This window comes from Mytilus californianus, unplaced genomic scaffold (assembly GCF_021869535.1).
Source record: "Mytilus californianus isolate M0D057914Y unplaced genomic scaffold, xbMytCali1.0.p SCAF_7, whole genome shotgun sequence".
Lineage (NCBI taxonomy): Eukaryota > Metazoa > Mollusca > Bivalvia > Mytilida > Mytilidae > Mytilus > Mytilus californianus.
Genome location: NW_026262723.1, coordinates 44,245,187 through 44,262,934, shown reverse-complemented (window position 1 = coordinate 44,262,934; position 17,748 = coordinate 44,245,187). Strand labels below are relative to the sequence as shown.

At 31.2% G+C, this 17,748-nt stretch overlaps 1 protein-coding gene across 2 annotated transcripts in view; it reads left to right on the top strand.

Annotated features, from left to right (window-relative positions):
* The window catches only part of LOC127707474 (uncharacterized), a 31,225-nt gene extending 15,877 nt beyond the window's left edge, over nucleotides 1-15,348 (top strand). For both annotated transcript variants that reach the window (XM_052212006.1, XM_052212007.1), the window contains 10 exons: nucleotides 1,454-1,610; nucleotides 2,472-2,573; nucleotides 5,448-5,524; nucleotides 5,732-5,846; nucleotides 6,400-6,441; nucleotides 8,589-8,655; nucleotides 9,660-9,767; nucleotides 10,685-10,749; nucleotides 11,782-11,871; nucleotides 13,022-15,348. In XM_052212006.1, the coding sequence (XP_052067966.1) occupies nucleotides 1,454-1,610; nucleotides 2,472-2,573; nucleotides 5,448-5,524; nucleotides 5,732-5,846; nucleotides 6,400-6,441; nucleotides 8,589-8,655; nucleotides 9,660-9,767; nucleotides 10,685-10,749; nucleotides 11,782-11,871; nucleotides 13,022-13,293 (1,095 nt within the window). In that variant the 3' untranslated portion in view covers nucleotides 13,294-15,348. The remainder of the gene's footprint in view (nucleotides 1-1,453; nucleotides 1,611-2,471; nucleotides 2,574-5,447; nucleotides 5,525-5,731; nucleotides 5,847-6,399; nucleotides 6,442-8,588; nucleotides 8,656-9,659; nucleotides 9,768-10,684; nucleotides 10,750-11,781; nucleotides 11,872-13,021) is intronic.
* Nucleotides 15,349-17,748: the final 2,400 nt, after the last annotated feature.

The following is a 17,748-nucleotide window of genomic DNA, read 5'->3' as shown; positions in this document are numbered from 1 at the left end:
CTGATTATTATGACGTCCATGGCGTCCCATTATCCGTATTTAATCGATGTATCAATTTCATGATTGAGTTTAAAATGCATTTAACAGGTTGCATGAGCTATAAGCATTTGCTTTATACAAAAGGCTTCACTTTGACCCCCACATGAAGAACACCAATTCAAGATCTCTTGCTGTGTTTTTGTGTCTTGTATCACAAGATCCCCAATTTTCCGTTTTATAAGCCTGAAATCTGTAATTTGAAATAAAACAGAAAACGTTGTTAGTAAGTTCAGAGACATATTAAACATGCTTTAGCTAGCTATAAAATCAGTTTTTGACCCACCATTTTATTTGGAAAATGTCTGTACCAAGTCAGGAATGTTGCAGTTGTTTTTCACTTGTTCCTTTGATTTTGTTAGTTTTTATGGACTTCCCCTTTTTGAATTTGCCTTGGAGTTCAGTATTTTTATTATACTTTTTTTTCTTTTATATATTGTATTTTATGTCTCTGGTAAGTTTAAGTCGGTCTTTTTGTTCACACAATTTAGTGAGTACGAGTGATTAAAACAATTAAAATTTTCATCTACCTTGGATGAATTCCGGCCATCAAATCATGATAACAGTTAATTGTTGGTTGTTGACCGTCCAATGAAAAATCTTAAATAACAACGAGGAGATGTGGAATGATTGCCAATGTGACAACTATCCACTAGAGTTGAAGATTAAAATAGTTATAGGTCTACGTATGGCCTTCAACAATCCAAAAACTCATAGTCCGCTATAAAAGGCCCCGACGTGAAATATGTGAAACAATTCAAACAAGAAAACTAACGCCCTAATTTATACAAAACAATTTACGAAGAACAAATATGGCAGACATGAATAATGCATATTTTCAATGTACAACATAAACTAGTTAATCAAGGTTGTATGTTCGATATTTCATCTTTAGAAACCATTTTAACTGTTATGTTTTCGTGGTACCTTTTGTTCGTAAAGATCATTAAAAAAATTCACGATATGTTTTTAAATGTTTACATCGAAATAATATCATTTTTAAACAAAATACTGTGGTTGGATTTTCGATAAATCACCATTTAGGAGAAAATATGCATTTTTTTCTTCGATTTTTACATACATTATGTAAATTTATAGACATAGTTCACACATTTGAATTGACTGTATCTCTGAAAGTGAAAAGGTTATATGTACCGTTTCGATATTCAGATGCTGTTCAATAAGTTCTAAATGTATTAAACACTTCATCAAAATACGAAATGTCACAAAATTACCAATAATTTGCCAAAAGTACAATTACAGTACACTATATTCACAATGAGGTTATATCTTTTAATGCATTCATCTCGCAAAAACAAGCAAAATTATTTTCCCTGTTTCTCTAAAAAAAGTGAATTATAAACTTCCACCTAATGGAATGTCCTTATTATTGAGTTTCTTCCTATATATATTCCAGTGTTACAGGGATTTAGTTGAACACAGATGTAAACCATACTACAATGGCACAACACATCTACATACTCACCGTATACACAATGGAAATCCAAGTTCTCTGTTGGTATCAGGGTCGGGAAACGCTGTCGATTTAGATCCAGAACCTCCTGGTGATCTAGGTATAAATTTACTAAAACTTATTGATATTGTAAATGGTCAACATGGGTTTGTTTTATACTTTTGAATGTTCTTTTTTTTCTGTCCATTTGCTAAAAAAACTCCATTAGATATATGTTACCCTATTGCTATTTACATACTAATAGAACATCAACATAACTTTTTAAATCCAACCCATGAAAAAAAGTTTTCAGATATGAAATATATGTCTCATATTTTCTCTGTAAATAATCAGGTAAAAGTTTAATTGATACCACAGTTACTTTATTCCATTTGTCTGTTTTACTATCCATAATATTGATATGACTCCAATCTGATTCAATTGCTTACTTTGCAATATATGTAAGCAGACAATTCGTGGTCGAAACAGTTTGAATGACATGATATCCGGCTATGCGACATTCAGAATAGAAGGAACCACTTTCTTCCCTGTATTCTTTGATGTCCATCCACACTCCCAAGAGTGTACATATAAAGTACATCTAGTCTAGTTCATTCTTGCCATTTACAATTTTTTAAACTGGAATATCCCACAGAACGCGATAAAGAATGAGACCTTGTGATTTATAGAAAAAAATACACGAAAAAAAAAAAAACATTTCACACTGAAATCAGATCCTGCGTCCATACTTTCCTTACAATACTCCGTTCTACCTTCTGTTCTATTAATTATTACATCAGCCAATGAAATTTCAGTCTTTAAATTTTGAAAGATCTGTATCATTATGACAAATCCAGAGGACCCCAAAAGGTCTTTAAGATGGAGAGTACAACAGAACTTTTTCAGATCTATGTAATTAATCAGATTGCACTGAAATGGACTTATGTTCTTTTTAAATTATAATGTTTGTTTTGTTTTTCAGCATTATACATAATTTTCTACTTACTGGTGACAGCCATGTTTGCAACAATCAACGTTCCTTACAATGCTCTGATAGCTGACAAATCAAATTCATCCCAGAGAGGTTCGTATATATGTTGCAGCTGCAATGGTTTAGTTACTATTTTATTTGTTGTTGTTCAACTGAACTTCTTTTGCTTTTTTTTACATTCATCTTTTTATAATTTATAAACCTCTTTCACTAGTAATTCAAAATCATCAAAACGGAGTCAGAGTAGTTTTCACAAGTTACCAAAATGTAAAACTAGTTGTGAAACGAAGATATGCTTCAACTACATTATAGTTGCAAAACAGCCTTTGCAGTTTAAAAAAAATGAATACTTTCCAATTAAAATACCAATTTGAAAACCAAAACTTTACTTTGGTATCCAATAAACAATTCTCTGAAGAAATAATAATTTAGCTATCAAAATCTATATTAACAGTTCAACTACTTTGTAGTTGCAAAAAGCAAATGTAGTTTCAAAAAATTAAAATAACTACCAATTGCAATATAAATTTGAATATCTAAATTTTATTGTAGATATCAAATACACAATTCATCAACAATATGATATTTTAGCTATCGAATATTAATTGCAGTCATTAAAAAATGGTACTGTTACAATTTGTTTTCTGATTTAAATTACCAGTTATCAATTTGTATAGTTAGCAATATGATAATGCATTGTAGTTAAAAAAAAAAACCAATTATGATTGTTCCTGTAATTTATCAATTGAAATATAATACTGAGGTAAGCAAAATGACAATGAATAATACAAACTTATATTGCAACATATGTTATGTACCAAATATTATAGTGTACATTAGATGGAAAAAATAGCATTAAGATTATACTATAATCATACTGTAGTAAACACCAAAATGACGACAAAATACCAATTAGTATACTGTTGTATATAACAAAATGACATTAAGATACAAAAAAATACCAATAAAATACCAACAATTATAGTGTAGTTAAACCCAAATGACTATTAAATACCAATTGACTATTTAGGAGCAATTGTTATATAGTTGTAAATGTCAAAATGATAACAAGATACCAGAATAACAATAAAATACCAACATATATATTGTTGTAAACACAAAAATAACAAGAAACCAACAGTTATATTGATTGGTGTCAAACACGACTCTACACTAAGAGTAGAATGCAGTCACAGGACTTTAAATATTTCAATCCTTTATGAGTTGATTTATAATACATATATAAGTAAGCAATGCATATGGTTGTTATATTTGATAGATGCTTTTTGTGCTTCTTTTTTAAATGTTTGTTTGTTTTGAGATTGTGACACAGTGATGATTGCTGTACCCATATTTTGACAATGTTACCTATTATGTCTGTTTTGTTCACGCATCGTTGTAAATATAATGGAATTTGATGCGACTGTCATACAAGTTAGAGGTTTAGCGCTATAAAAGCAGGTTCAATCCACCATTTTCTACATTTGAAAATGCCTGTACCAAGTCAGGAATATGACAGTTGTTGTCCATTCGTTTGATGTGTTTTATCATTTGATTTTGCCATTTGATTAGGAACTTTCCGTTTTGAATTTTTCTCGGAGTTCAGTATTTTTGTGATTTTACTTAATAGTAAATATCAAAAAGATATTAGAATAAAAATAAAATACCAACATTACAATTGTTGTAAATACAAAAAAAAAACAACAACATTAAGATACATATATTGTAGTAGATAACAAAAAGATATCAAAATAACAATAAAATACCAATAATAATTATATGACAGGAAAAGAAGCAATTAAATTGAGAATATCATATGACATTTTCAATATCACATCCGTATCAATCCGAGACACCAATATAATCGTAAGAGCTCCGCAGCAGTGTTATTACATGTAGTGCTTGAAAATACAGCAACATTAATTATCGGTTTGGGGTGTAATACCTCCAAATCATAGTACGTCCCATCCGGTTGCATACGAAAAAGGGTAGAAAAAAATATTCCCTTGAATTTGACAGTTGTAGGAATTTAATCCTACATTTCATTGCAGTAAAAAAAATTCTGAGTCATAATCTTATAGCTGGGTGTCTCAAAGCACCATTCTTTTTTTATTTGGTGTTTCTATAGACTATTTTGGAAACTTAGGTTTACATAATTACTAAAGCTGGTACACAGGAAAAAGAGGGGTGAAAATTTGGTTGGTTAACTTCCAGTGATGGTTATTATCTTATATGTAATGAAATGTTATGTGAATTTTTGTCTGTAGTACTGGACAGGATAAAACTTTACTCATGAGAATTGGAAATGACAAAAATAAAAACAACACGTTAAATAATTCCGTGCGTCCGAAGCGCTTTTCTGGATTTACCTTCATCAGGAACGCTCAGAGCCGAATATTTGAAAGCCGAGAATGTATAAGAACCGAAACAGTTGTAGAGCTATATGACAAAAAAAAATCAAAAAATCATTCAAATCCATCTAAGGTCAACTTTGCATGAGGGAGGTGAAACCTTAATTTCTTTATGATTGAGTGTACCTCTCGTTCACACAATTTCGGTTTCACAATTCTTTTACAAAGTTTAATTTTCGGAATACTTTTCAATACAGAGTTCCATTGTTAGTTAAAATAGGTAGATATTTAGAAAATATGTAAAACTAGTTACATGATAATAATATTACATAATATTGACTTATAGAAAGGGTAGTGTCTTAATTAATAGACTGCTTTGAACCGCAATCATTATTGCAGTAAATACAACTGTCTTCATACGCCTACATTTCTACATGCAGAAGATGGTTTATATAAATTCAAATAAACTGTTGACATCGAAATGTTTTACAATTTGGTCAATTTGATTGGATGTAGAAAAACAATTGTATTTGATTAAAAAAGAGTTACAGTCAGTGAAATGGGAAAAAAATTTGGACGAAATAATCAACATGAAAATATGTCTTTATATTTTCAGGTTTTAATTCTGGTGTAATGGGTTGTATGATTCTGTTAGGTAACGTTAGTGGAGCAGCCGTTGGGACTTGTTTTACAGTACGTATACCTATTAATTCATATTATATAGTTAACAAATCTGTTACAATAATAAACGTATTTGATTTCGGATCAGTATAACACTCATCTCTATATTATATTTCATTTATCCCTGAATTATATTAGAATTAGTGTAACTACGATACGACAAAGGAATATGATGAAGATATTTATTTGAAATAAAATTGCGTTAATTTATTTGCACAGGAAATTGGTGTTATAGGAGCTTATGCCACAGCCATATCAGTAGTTATAATAAGTGTATGTGTTACTGTTTTTACTACAACAGAAAATCCGGGAAAAGTAGTGAATGAACCAGTTGGTATGTGTTTCGTTTAAAAAGTTGAGCTTCTCAAAGAATACAAGACGTACAATGTCTAAAAATGATCCATTCTCGATATTGATTGCAGTCAGATGTGCATTTTGAGTATAAAGGAGAGGGTACAATTGGGCCCCTGTTTTTGCCCTTTGAAATTTAATGTTACAAAGTATTATAAAATATATCAAATAATATCCTTCAGTTGATCCTAAGACAATTCTGTCCATGGAAGTAGGGTCTGTCGGTTATCAGTGATAAATATAGGATATTAAGTTTCTGGCATTTGAGTAAAATTCAAAACTGCAAAATCTGACAAAACGCCTCATTTTTAGATCCTCATTCGTATGTATGATCGATATCTTTTTTTGCAATTCAAGGGGATACACAATGACTCTTACAAAACAGGATACACTAGATATTCAAGAAATTGCCAAACCTAAAAAGTAGTTTTTTGTGATAGTAATTTTTGTTATACAACATACACTTGTCAATCTAAACTTATGATGACTACATTCAGACTATCTTGCTACCTCTAACAGACATTGGTTTATTTTAGGTTGTTTTGCAATATTTTGTGGATTTTGGCAGCCTCTTAAAGGTGAGTGAATTGTCTTCCATGATACTAAAATGCAATGCTAATTTTCTTCATAGTACCCCTGTACCTGCTCATCCGAGCTATTATAATTAAGCTTGATATATTGGCTCTCAATAATGACAACTTTAGTATGTACACTAAAGAGATTTATCCTGCCGAACTGACTTTGAATAAAGCTAATACTAACAATGAACACTGCCCATTCCTGGATCTTGATATCTATATCTTTAACGGGAAGCTTGATAACCAAAATTTATGATAAAAGAGATGATTTTTCATTTCCTTTTTTTAATTATCCATTTTTAGATGGTGACGTTCCTTTGTCACCATCTTATGGTGTTTATATATCCCAACTTGGTCGATTCACTCGTGTATGTAACAGCGTATTTGATTTTAACGAAAGAAATCTTTGTATTACTGAAAAATTATTACACCAGGGTTTTCGATATCACAAACTAGTCAAAACATTAATAAATTTTATCATCGGTACAAGGACATCATTCGTAAATATAAATCAACATTTACTTTATCACCAACACAACATCAGTATATTAAAAGAATTTAAGACACTTTATAAGTGTTTTGTGAATCAATTAAAATCACATATAGTTACATTCGTAAATATAAATCAACATGCATACATCTTATACGTTCAGGTATTTCACATCCAATATTTTATGGTAATATTCTATACAATGCACAAACATGTCGTCATTCACCTCAAAAACTAACCAAACCTTTAAACAGACTTATTCAGAAGGGATATAGTTACGATACTGTTGTCGGGACATTAAGGATTGCATATTTTGGTATTAATATTGATTCACTCATAGGGTCTTTGCATCGGAAATAAACACATTTATTATAAAACCAGTTGTTGGCATGATACGGGTTATGTTCTTATATATTTTATGATGGTATGATACTAAACCCCTAACGGGAGGGATTGTACTTGATTTTCATATGATGAAGACATAATCTTTCAATCAGTTTAATTGAGTAACTGCTAGTAGTCCTTTGTTAATTTATGTATCATTGTCATTTTACTTAGTTTCTTTTATTACCTATTCTGACATCGGACTCGGACTTCTTTTAAACTGGGTTTTACTGTGCGTATTGATGTGTGTTTCTTTTTCTACATTGGCTAGAGGTATAGGGGAGGGTTGAGATCTCACAAAACATGTTTAACCCCCCCCCCCCCCCCCCCCCCCGCATTTTTGCGCCTGTCCCAAGTCAGGAGCCTCTGGCTTTTGCTAGTCTTGTATGTTTTTTTAATTTTAGTTCATTTATATGTTTTGGAGTTTAGAATGACGTCCATTTTCACTGAACTATTACAATTTTTATTTAGGGGCCAGATTTTCTCGCTGCTTCGAAGACCCATTGGTGGCCTTGTGCATTTATCTGCTCATTGGTCGGGTTGTTGTCTCTTTGAAATATTCCCCATTTCCATTCTCAATTTTATTGTTTGCATCGTTTTGATATAGCAATGTCATCATGTATAAAAATAAAATTTTGTGTAAACCTTTGCATAAAAAATTCAATTTTGTGTTTACCCCCCAAAAATCAGTTTTGTGTTTACCAAAAAAATGAATTTTGTGTTTACCCCAAAACAATTAGTATTTACCCCCCAAAAACAATTTTGTGTTTACCCTTGCATAAAAATCCGATAGAATAAACATATGTGATCTATATTAGTGAGCATGGCACATTTTTCTTAAATCAATACACCATATACGCTCGACACAAATATGTTAGGAAAATTGATGCACTTATCATTCGGATTATCAAATACAGAATATTTGACAGATCAACAAAAACCATGTTAATCATCTACATGTGTCTGAGATTGTCAAAGAGGCCACCTATGTTTTTGTAGTATTTCTTGTTGTTCAATTTCTTGTTCTCTGTGTAGTGTTTTAGTTCTTGTTGTTTGTCTTTTTGTCGTTGCTTTTCAACAGCAATCTGTATTACCTTAATGCACATGACAAGCAGTTTAATGAATGGTTCTATCTTGAACTTTATATCAATTAGACCTCACCTATGTATAAGATAAATGATATTACTGCAGTGGACTACTAAATAGTCAAAGTCAATTAAATCAAGAAAGAATCAATCGCATGTTCACTCTAATCTTTATTTTCTAATTTCAGAACATGATTTTAGATGGGTTTTTATTACAAGATTTCTAATGCAGCAAGGTGTTTCCACGGTTACAGGGTAAATATTGAATTTTAATCCAAAATTGCTATTTTTGATGGAGTAATGTTATATTCCATAACATGCAAAATGTATGATTTTCCTTGTGTGGAATCAACGGGAATATTCTATCTTCTTTAAAAAGGTGTTCTGAGCTTCTGAAGTATTTTTGGTAATTTCAGTTATGTTAGATCATATAGCAACGATAAAAACAGGGTTGAAAATATTAATATAAAAATGAAATTATGTTTGAGACAGAAACATACACAATTAAACAACAAACAAATAATCAAATGATTTAAATTGCTTTTTGGTCAGACTTGGGCTTTGCTCATTGTTGAAGGCCGTACGGTGACATATAGTTGTTAATATCTGTGTTATTTGGTCTCTTGTGGAGAGTTGTCTCATTGGCAATCATACCACATCTTCTTATTTTTATATCCAAACTACAGCAAGAACAAAAATGAAAAGAATTTTTTGGGAAGATACAATTACAAAGACAACGTGTATTCAATATGTCCTTAAAGTGTTAACAGGTTGTAATGCAATTCTCAGAGGTACATTTTAGATATTTTGATCAAAATTAACTCATCAATGCTCTGATGGATTATATTTATCTGGAGTGAGTAGAAGGTTGGTTTATTTTTCTTTGTCTCCTAAATAAGATGAATCCGTGACCACCAACTAAGTTGATTAAATTTTATAATCAATATGTATGGAAAACAAGATCTGCAGTTGTATACATTTAGATAATACATCTTTAATGATACTTATTGCGAAGGAAATATAAAACCTTCCCCCAGAATCAGCTGATCTTTGACTGGCTATTTAAATTTTTTTTCAAAGTGAACTATCCCCTTGAATGAGTACACTAGGTATTGTTCTCTGTGGAGTGCATTCAATGAAAACTTATAATATTTTCTTTAAAGGACAATTTGATTCTGGGGAAAGGTTTCATTTCCTTCGAAATAAAAGGTAACATTACGAAGTATGGTTGCATAACTTTGGATTTATATTTTCTATAGATTCCTGGAGTATTGGGTGTCTGATATGATACAGTTGCCTTTTTGTTGGAATGCTGCAAGAACAGTGGCATTCATTTTACTGCCTTTGTTGTTTTCAGCATCAGTTGGGTAAGTAACGTAGTAATAGATAATAAATAGTTAACTGATATGATACAGTATATTCACTTCATATTACTATTCGATTGAGGAGAGTTTTTTGTAAATAACGTGGAAATGGAGATAACAGTTCTCGTTAGCGGTAAGCAACGACACCGTCATAAATACGGAAAATAATCTAGCCTTTTTTAGGGAAATTTTGTATGCAGTTTTAGAGCCATTAAACTATTCAAAAATCAGTGTTTCCAATAATTCATCAGTCAAAGAGAGATAACAATAATCATTTATATGTCCTATGAATACTTTCAAATGTGTGCATTGTTAGTTTGGATGCTTCCTATCTTTCTATATAACATTTTAATAATATGATTAATAACAAACCATTCTAAAATTGTACGTTTATAAATTTAAAAATTATAAAGAAAGTAAGGTTTCAACTCCCTCAGGCAAAGTTGAACTTGGATGGATTTGGCTATTTTTTAAAGTACTTGTTTGTTATATAGCTCTTCAACTGTTTCGGTTGATATACATTCTCGGCTTTCAAGGGCTTTCAAGTATTCGGCTTTGAGCTTTCCAGATAAAGGTAAATCCAGAAAAGCGCTTCGGACGCATGAAATTAATAACATGTTGTTTTCATTGTTTAACCTTCCGTGTCTATTATTCTTTGAGATTGAGACCATATGTAGGAAACATATGATTCTTCATTTTTGAAAATATTTGGTAAATATAGAAGTAGGAATATTTAGTATGATTACTTATGAGACTACTCTGCACCAGAGACAAAATTGTGTAGCAACTATGTGTCACCGTACGGCCTTCAACAATGACCAAAACCAATACCACATAGCAAGCTATGAAAGGCCCAGAAATGACAAATATAAAACAATAAGTAAGTTCATCCACATAATTTGTATTGATTACATTTACAGTTCAGTTATTATGGGAGTTGTTTCAGACAGAATTGGCAAACGAAAAATAATTGTGATAATAGCAGGTAAGAATATTTTCTATGTCCACCATTCACACGTTATCACCTACTTGCCAGCAAAAAAGAGAAAACAAAATAATTGATTTCAATATACTTTGTACCGATTGTTAAAGATGTAAAAATGCAGTTTTTGTCGAACTTGATATTTAGTACACTATACTTTTATTGTAATGTCGTTCAAATAATTAAAACGCTAAAATTATAGGTCCAAAATTGTCTTATATACATCTTTCAACAGCAAAAGGCTACAAGCGTCACATACTCACTGATTCAGTTACAATGGTTCTTTCTACCGCTAGTCAGACTTACCGGTATCTCACAAATACTGTAGATTTCAATAAAGTTTATGTGGAAACCTGATAGTAGTGTTGTTTCTGACTTTTTTGTATTCTTGAGTAGCTATCATCCAACAGCTCTACATACATTAGCTAGCTTCCTGTAGTAGAGACACATTTTGATCCTGTTTTCTAAAGGATGTGCTCCTTTTATTTCTTAGTTCAAGTTAGTGGTCATCATGTCGGTAGCTGCACTATGCGGTTTTTTTTACCGTCTGTTTTAGTTTATAACATATGGTCTAGATTGGCAAAGGGGAAGATTCGTGAGCACGAAAATATTAATGTAACCACACTACATTGTGTGTCTGTAACAAGTCAGGCTATCTGAACCACGTGTAGGACATTATTATTTCTTTTCCACCGTTTTCAACATAAGGAAATGCCTGTACCAAGTCAGGAAAATGACAGTTGTTTTCCATTCGTTTGATGTGTTAGAGCTTTTGATTTTGCCATTTGATAAGGGATTTTCCGTTTTGTATTTTTCTTGGGGTTCGGTATTTTTGTTTTATTACTTTTTGTATGTATTTCCGCCGTATTGTTCAGCATATTTTGTGATTCCTGATATGGAATATCATATTATGATAGTGAGTTTAGTTGATAAAAACGGAAGAAGGGAATGATTGATTGACAAGGTCACTGGTCTGTTTTGGCTATAACATTATTTTTGTAATTATTTTAGTACTAATACATATATATATTTCAGCTGTAATGATGAGTATAAGCTGCACTGCTCTGACATTTGTCAATGGTGAAAACGCATTTTGGATGGCATTTGTGATAGCATTTTTCTTTGGTAAGTTAATATTTTTTTAAATGCGGGAAAAGTTTTAGAGTTTATAAATTACAAACGCTCCATATGAGGAACCCGTCACGTTGCTCATGTAATTGCAAACCAGGTGATAAGTCAAATTCAGAAGGTCACATTAGAGTAAAAGAGGACGTGATTGGGTTACAACAATAGGAATATATTCGCCGTCTTCTGTGAAACAGATATTCCTTTACATTCAACCATCTCGTGATGGAGTCCCTAAAATTTTGAAAGGCATAATTTCAACTTCACCACTTGGAACTTTTGGTCTAATAGCTTCCTTGTAAGCAGCAACCGTCTATCAAGAAAATCATTTAAGGAAATGCAAGCTCTGTAATATCGTATGAACTGGGAGATGTATACTTTATATGCAGGCGCTGCTGTAATGTTGCTACATAGAAATGGAAAGTTCATAATCGGGAAGCTGAAATCATCCCTGTTGTCCTAAAGTTTTGTTCTCAGCCTACCCTTGTTGTCAATTACTAGCTGTAATTCAAAATGAACAGACTTCATGGTGTTTGTATACGTGCACCTTCAGTTGGAGGTTTAAGTCACCAGACTGAATTATTTAGTGAGAGGACATCATCTATATAACGGAGCATGAAGATAAAGGATAATGCAAGCTTCCTATTTGTTCTTCAGGAGAAGCATTTGTACGAAGTCAGCCTCACACGAATAACGGAACACAGTTGGTTACTATGGGAATGCTGATAGTTTGTTGAAAAACATGTCCTCCAAACGTAACAAATACGTTGTCAACCAAGAAATCATGCATCTTGTTAATGTCAGTTTCAGAGAATTTTTTATTTGAATTAGAGTCATTGTTTACAAAGTACGATTCGTACTTCAAATGATAAGGCATCTGAACAAAATGTATGAAGCATTCAGGTATCTCGCCTTTTGAAAATTTAACGCTTTATACAAATAGTTAACGCCATAGACATCGCTGTTGGATAAGCGTCCCTAAGTCTGGCATTCTACGACGTTGCAGTCGACAACAATAATGAGGCAAACCCCTGTTTGTTGGATCTTAGATCGTTAACGTTAAAAGTCATAAAAAATAACATTTTCACATCAATAGTTACATTATTGTAGAGTTATAACAATGTTAGATTTACACAATGTCATTTTGTAGGAATGGGTTTAGGAACTTTCCAGTCGATTGACTTTGCACTAGTAATGGACGTTTTACCGGACGAAAAAGACAAAGCAAAAGACATAGCAGTATGGCATCAAGCCTTAGTATTGCCAAATGCCATAGCAACCCCTACTGGAGGAATTATTTTGGACTATTTTGAAAGCGTTGATTGTACAATAGGTTTAGGTTATATAATTTTATTTGCGGTGACTGCATTTTACTTTTTGTTGAGTGCTATTTTTGTTACAAAAATTAAGCGGGCAAATTGATGATACGAAAACATTTAAAAATTATGGAAATTCTACTTATGGAAGTCTTGATTGTTGAAGTTTATAGCAAAGCTGTTTCAAAATTTATGCAATTAACAATTATAAAAAACGGAGATGCACAAATTTGAAAGAGTAGATAAATATGATTTACATTCCAAAGAAATTTTAAAATGAGCGTCATCCTAATAAAAAGATCAATACATTTATTTTCATTGTTTTGAGGTTAATATTTTTTGTTCAAATAATTAAGAATGAATTATGCAGTGACTGGTAACAGGATTGACGAATTAAGGTTACTAGCATCATCATCGGTATCATCGTATGGATTTATTTGTTAAGTACATACATTTATAATCGATTTTCTTCATTAAAGTAAAAACAATGAATCGGTTTTATACAATATTACTAAAGCCTTTGCTATTTCATTATTAAGTAGCGAAGTTTAATGAGGAAAATCGTCTTTTAAGGTTAACAAATTTAAATGAAAGCATGAAACATGATCTCGAAGTTTTGATACTTTTTAAAAAAATGAGAACCTTAAACTTTTGTGATGCAAACATTGTAGTTAAAATCTAAGCACAAGGGCAGTATCACAATTGTTTAAAAAAATATGAGTCGACTATGAGATGTCTAATAATATCAAACATCAACTGCATGAAATAATGGTATATATTTCCATAAAAAATTTGCACAATTTCAAAATTGGGGAAAATTGGACTAACTGTAGCTTTAAAACATGTATTATAACGTATTCATTTTATTACAATTTTTTAATAGTATGCAAACTACATTTTGTCTAAGAATAGATTCAACTACACTTGTTAAGCTTTTAACCCTTACCTACTTTGATAGAAAGTACCACACGATAAGAGGAACTTCCAATTGAAGGTTCACATAAATCTACTTCACTTTAAGTGTACTGTCAAATGTCATTATGTGATATTGTTATCTTAAGATGTCTGTATTTGTGATATATATATTTATTTTTATAGGTCACAATGTATATATATATATATAAATATATAAATCTATGAAACGAAGTTTTATCTATAGTATTAATCGGTGTCAATCACTCAGGATATAATTGTTGTAATTAAAGTTTAAGTGTAAAACAATCAGGTCAAATATTAATGCTGAAAAAACTATTATTCAACTGAAATTAGCTTCCGATTAATGTAACAGTGTAAAAGTTCAAAGTCTATAAAACACATGAATTTTGTTATTTCTATTTTATCAAGGAATGGAACATTGCTTTTTGTTCTTCTTTTTGCTTATCAGAAAGACAGTTGTGTTGTGTTTTTTTGTTGTTGAGGCATACCTAAAAGTATTCCTCATTTCTCTTTAAGCTAACTTCTGAGAGTGATTACAAAAAGCATAGATAAACACTTGTCTGTTTGAAAGTATTCACCTTTCTAGTTATTTTTCAAAACTACATTGTACTATTCGGAAGAGCACTAATACTTATTTAATGAGACTACTCTGACTTCCCTCCCGAACGATATCAATTTGAACATTTATGGACATTATTTGATAAATTTAAAGTTTTATTTTGACGCCGTATACAATATACTACTGTCATGTTTGAAAAAAAATACTTTTGTATCAGCAAAAAAGGTTTGCTATACTAAAAGAATATTACTTGAAATGAATAGAACATTTTAAGCTAAAAGAATTGGTTTATTTATTACTTACAATAAATCTATATACATTAAAATCCTAGCATTCTTTATTTTAGTTGAAAAAATCATTTTCCTATCATCTTTTTGTCTGGCTATTTCATCAAGCAATATACATAATATATGTTCATCTGTTCCTCGTTTGAAGACTTCCATCTGGATTACAACTTGTCTTATTTTTTAGCGGCCGCAGTTATGATTGTCACACATCACACTTCATGAAAAAGTTAAGCTACATACTGCCTTAAATGAGTATATAGTTAAAAATTACAGTTTTTAAAAAGGCATCTAAATTTGTTGTTAAAATATAGTCTTACTGTTGAATATTGTTGAATAATTGTTTGTTATTAAATGTACAAAATAAAATCATGCCAACGATTTTCTAGAATATTTGTTATTGTGTGTTTTGGTTATTGAATATCCGTTTCAACTTCAACCTATACTTGAGTTTTTACCACATCACTCGTACACACACTATACACGAAAATAACACTCAAAACAAAAGGCAATTGATACGATGGTAAAACTTTTAGTAGATCTGAGAAAACTACCTTCCCCCCACTAAAAAAAACCTCCTGAAGACAATTACGTAACCGGACGCTTATGTATATCAAGTGAAAGATCTTCTGAAAGAAGCATTATCAGTTGTGGTATTGAAAGGACATAGAAACTATACTTGGCGAAGTAGCAAAAGAAGAATTATTTTGGTTCTTAAAATTGTTATACCATTTTCTACAAAGGAAATGCCTGTACCAAGCCAGGAGTCGGTTTCACAAAAAAACTTTCGACTAAGATTGATCGTAAGTCATTAACAATTCAGTATACTTACGATCAATCTTAGTCGTAAGTTTTTTTGTGAAACCGACTCCAGGATTATGGCAGTTGTTTTCCATTCGTTTGATGTGTTTGAGCTTTTGATTTTGCCATTTGATAAAGGACTTTTCGTTTTCAATTTTCCTTTGAGTTCGGTATTTTTGTTATTTTACTTTTTATAAGATTGTAGTATTTAAAACAAGAGACCGTATTGGGAGCAAACGTATCAAACCAATTCTAATACTCAACACGCGTGTTTATAGAACAATTTTTGAAACAAAATGCCACAAAGCAAAACCTTTCGCACACAACAAAGAGTGTTTGTGAGTTTCTTAAGAAGCATATACATTTCTTCATTTCAAAGTCTATAAAACACAACCTTAAGAAAAGTACGAAGAAGACATTTAATACTAGTATTCCAATACTTATATATATATAAGTTGTTTGGTGATAATCTTAAACTTCTATATATAAATAAGGAGATATGGTATTACAGCTAACTAGACTACTAATAATAGAGATTGAAAGATCAGTCTGAAAAAGTAAAAGTAAAATGAGAAAACTAACGGTTTTATGTTTACATTGGAATATTCTTGAACCACTAGATAAAGATAAAAGAATTATGAACATCATACACGTATATGTGCAAGGAAACACGCATCAGAGAGAAAAATCACATCTTCAGGTCAATATTGAATAACTAGATTTCTATAACGAATACCAAGGATATGACTTCAAAACCTAATCGTTGAAGGAATGAAAAAGCATTATAATTAAGTAAACGTATTCTAACATTGCAAACGACGAGCTTAGATTTGATTGTTTTCGTTATATGTTTTTAGCAATTTACCTCAGGCAAATCATATTCAAGTCACGTTATGCATTTTTTTCATGACTTGTGTTATCAGAGGTAAACTATAAATATTTCTTCTATCATCCTTTTGATATCATTGCAGATCTTGTTATCTCCCTTGAAGTTATCTCCCTTGAAGTGGAACTGGATATTACCTTTGAATCATATGAGGGGTGATGCGCGCACAGCAGAAGACGTGGACGCACCTTCTCCCATTACACCTAAGAATTGATATGCTTATAGATTTAGATACGCTTCTTAGATTTAGATCAATAACATTTGAACCGCCATCCGTATTCTAGCTTTCTTTCATATCCAAATGCGACGAAACGTCATATTCCGTGATTAGTTATGAATGCTTAAAATCGAGCAGGATTTAAGATCTTATCAACTAAGATTTTTATCAAGGTTCACAAAACGACCGACATTTTTCGAAATGTCTTCAATCGAACCATTCAAAGCCTTACCTTAGTGGTTTTATTGTTATAAGCATATTTAGAAATGCTCAATGGTTATTGAGGACCGGGGATGTTTTCATTCAAAAACTAATGTTAGCATCAGTGAGTTTTTGTTTTTGCCATTTTTTTGTTTGTTAACTTTTTAAGTAAAATTTGCCCTTTCATAAAACAAGATGTGTAAAACAAATTGTTATGAAACCAAGCTGAACTAAGCTGTCCTTAAAGTAACGAGTAGCCCGGATGAATACTTGTTTCAAGGGTAGAGGTGTCACTCTGTGGATTTATTTTTGATATTGGGATTGGATTCGTAAGTAAGGAAAATTCACTAATTCAAATGCGCATCAAAATCAGAATGTATAAGTTACTTTACGATATATCTAAAACTCGCTCATGTAACAGATGTTAATAATTTGTTGAGCATTTAGCAAACCAACTAATATAACCCGTGTAACGAAGGTATATCCGGGTGATTGAATGAAAAAATGAAAATTGCTTGAAATCTTGTTGGTATCATCAAATAGACTAATAAATGTTCACGACTCCCGTTTTTCTTTCGTGCATAACTTAACTTACTTTTAAATTTACCTTTTGGTTACAGTCTGTGTCAAAATAAATAACGAAAAAAAAAAAAAACAAACCAAAAACAAAAGTAGTG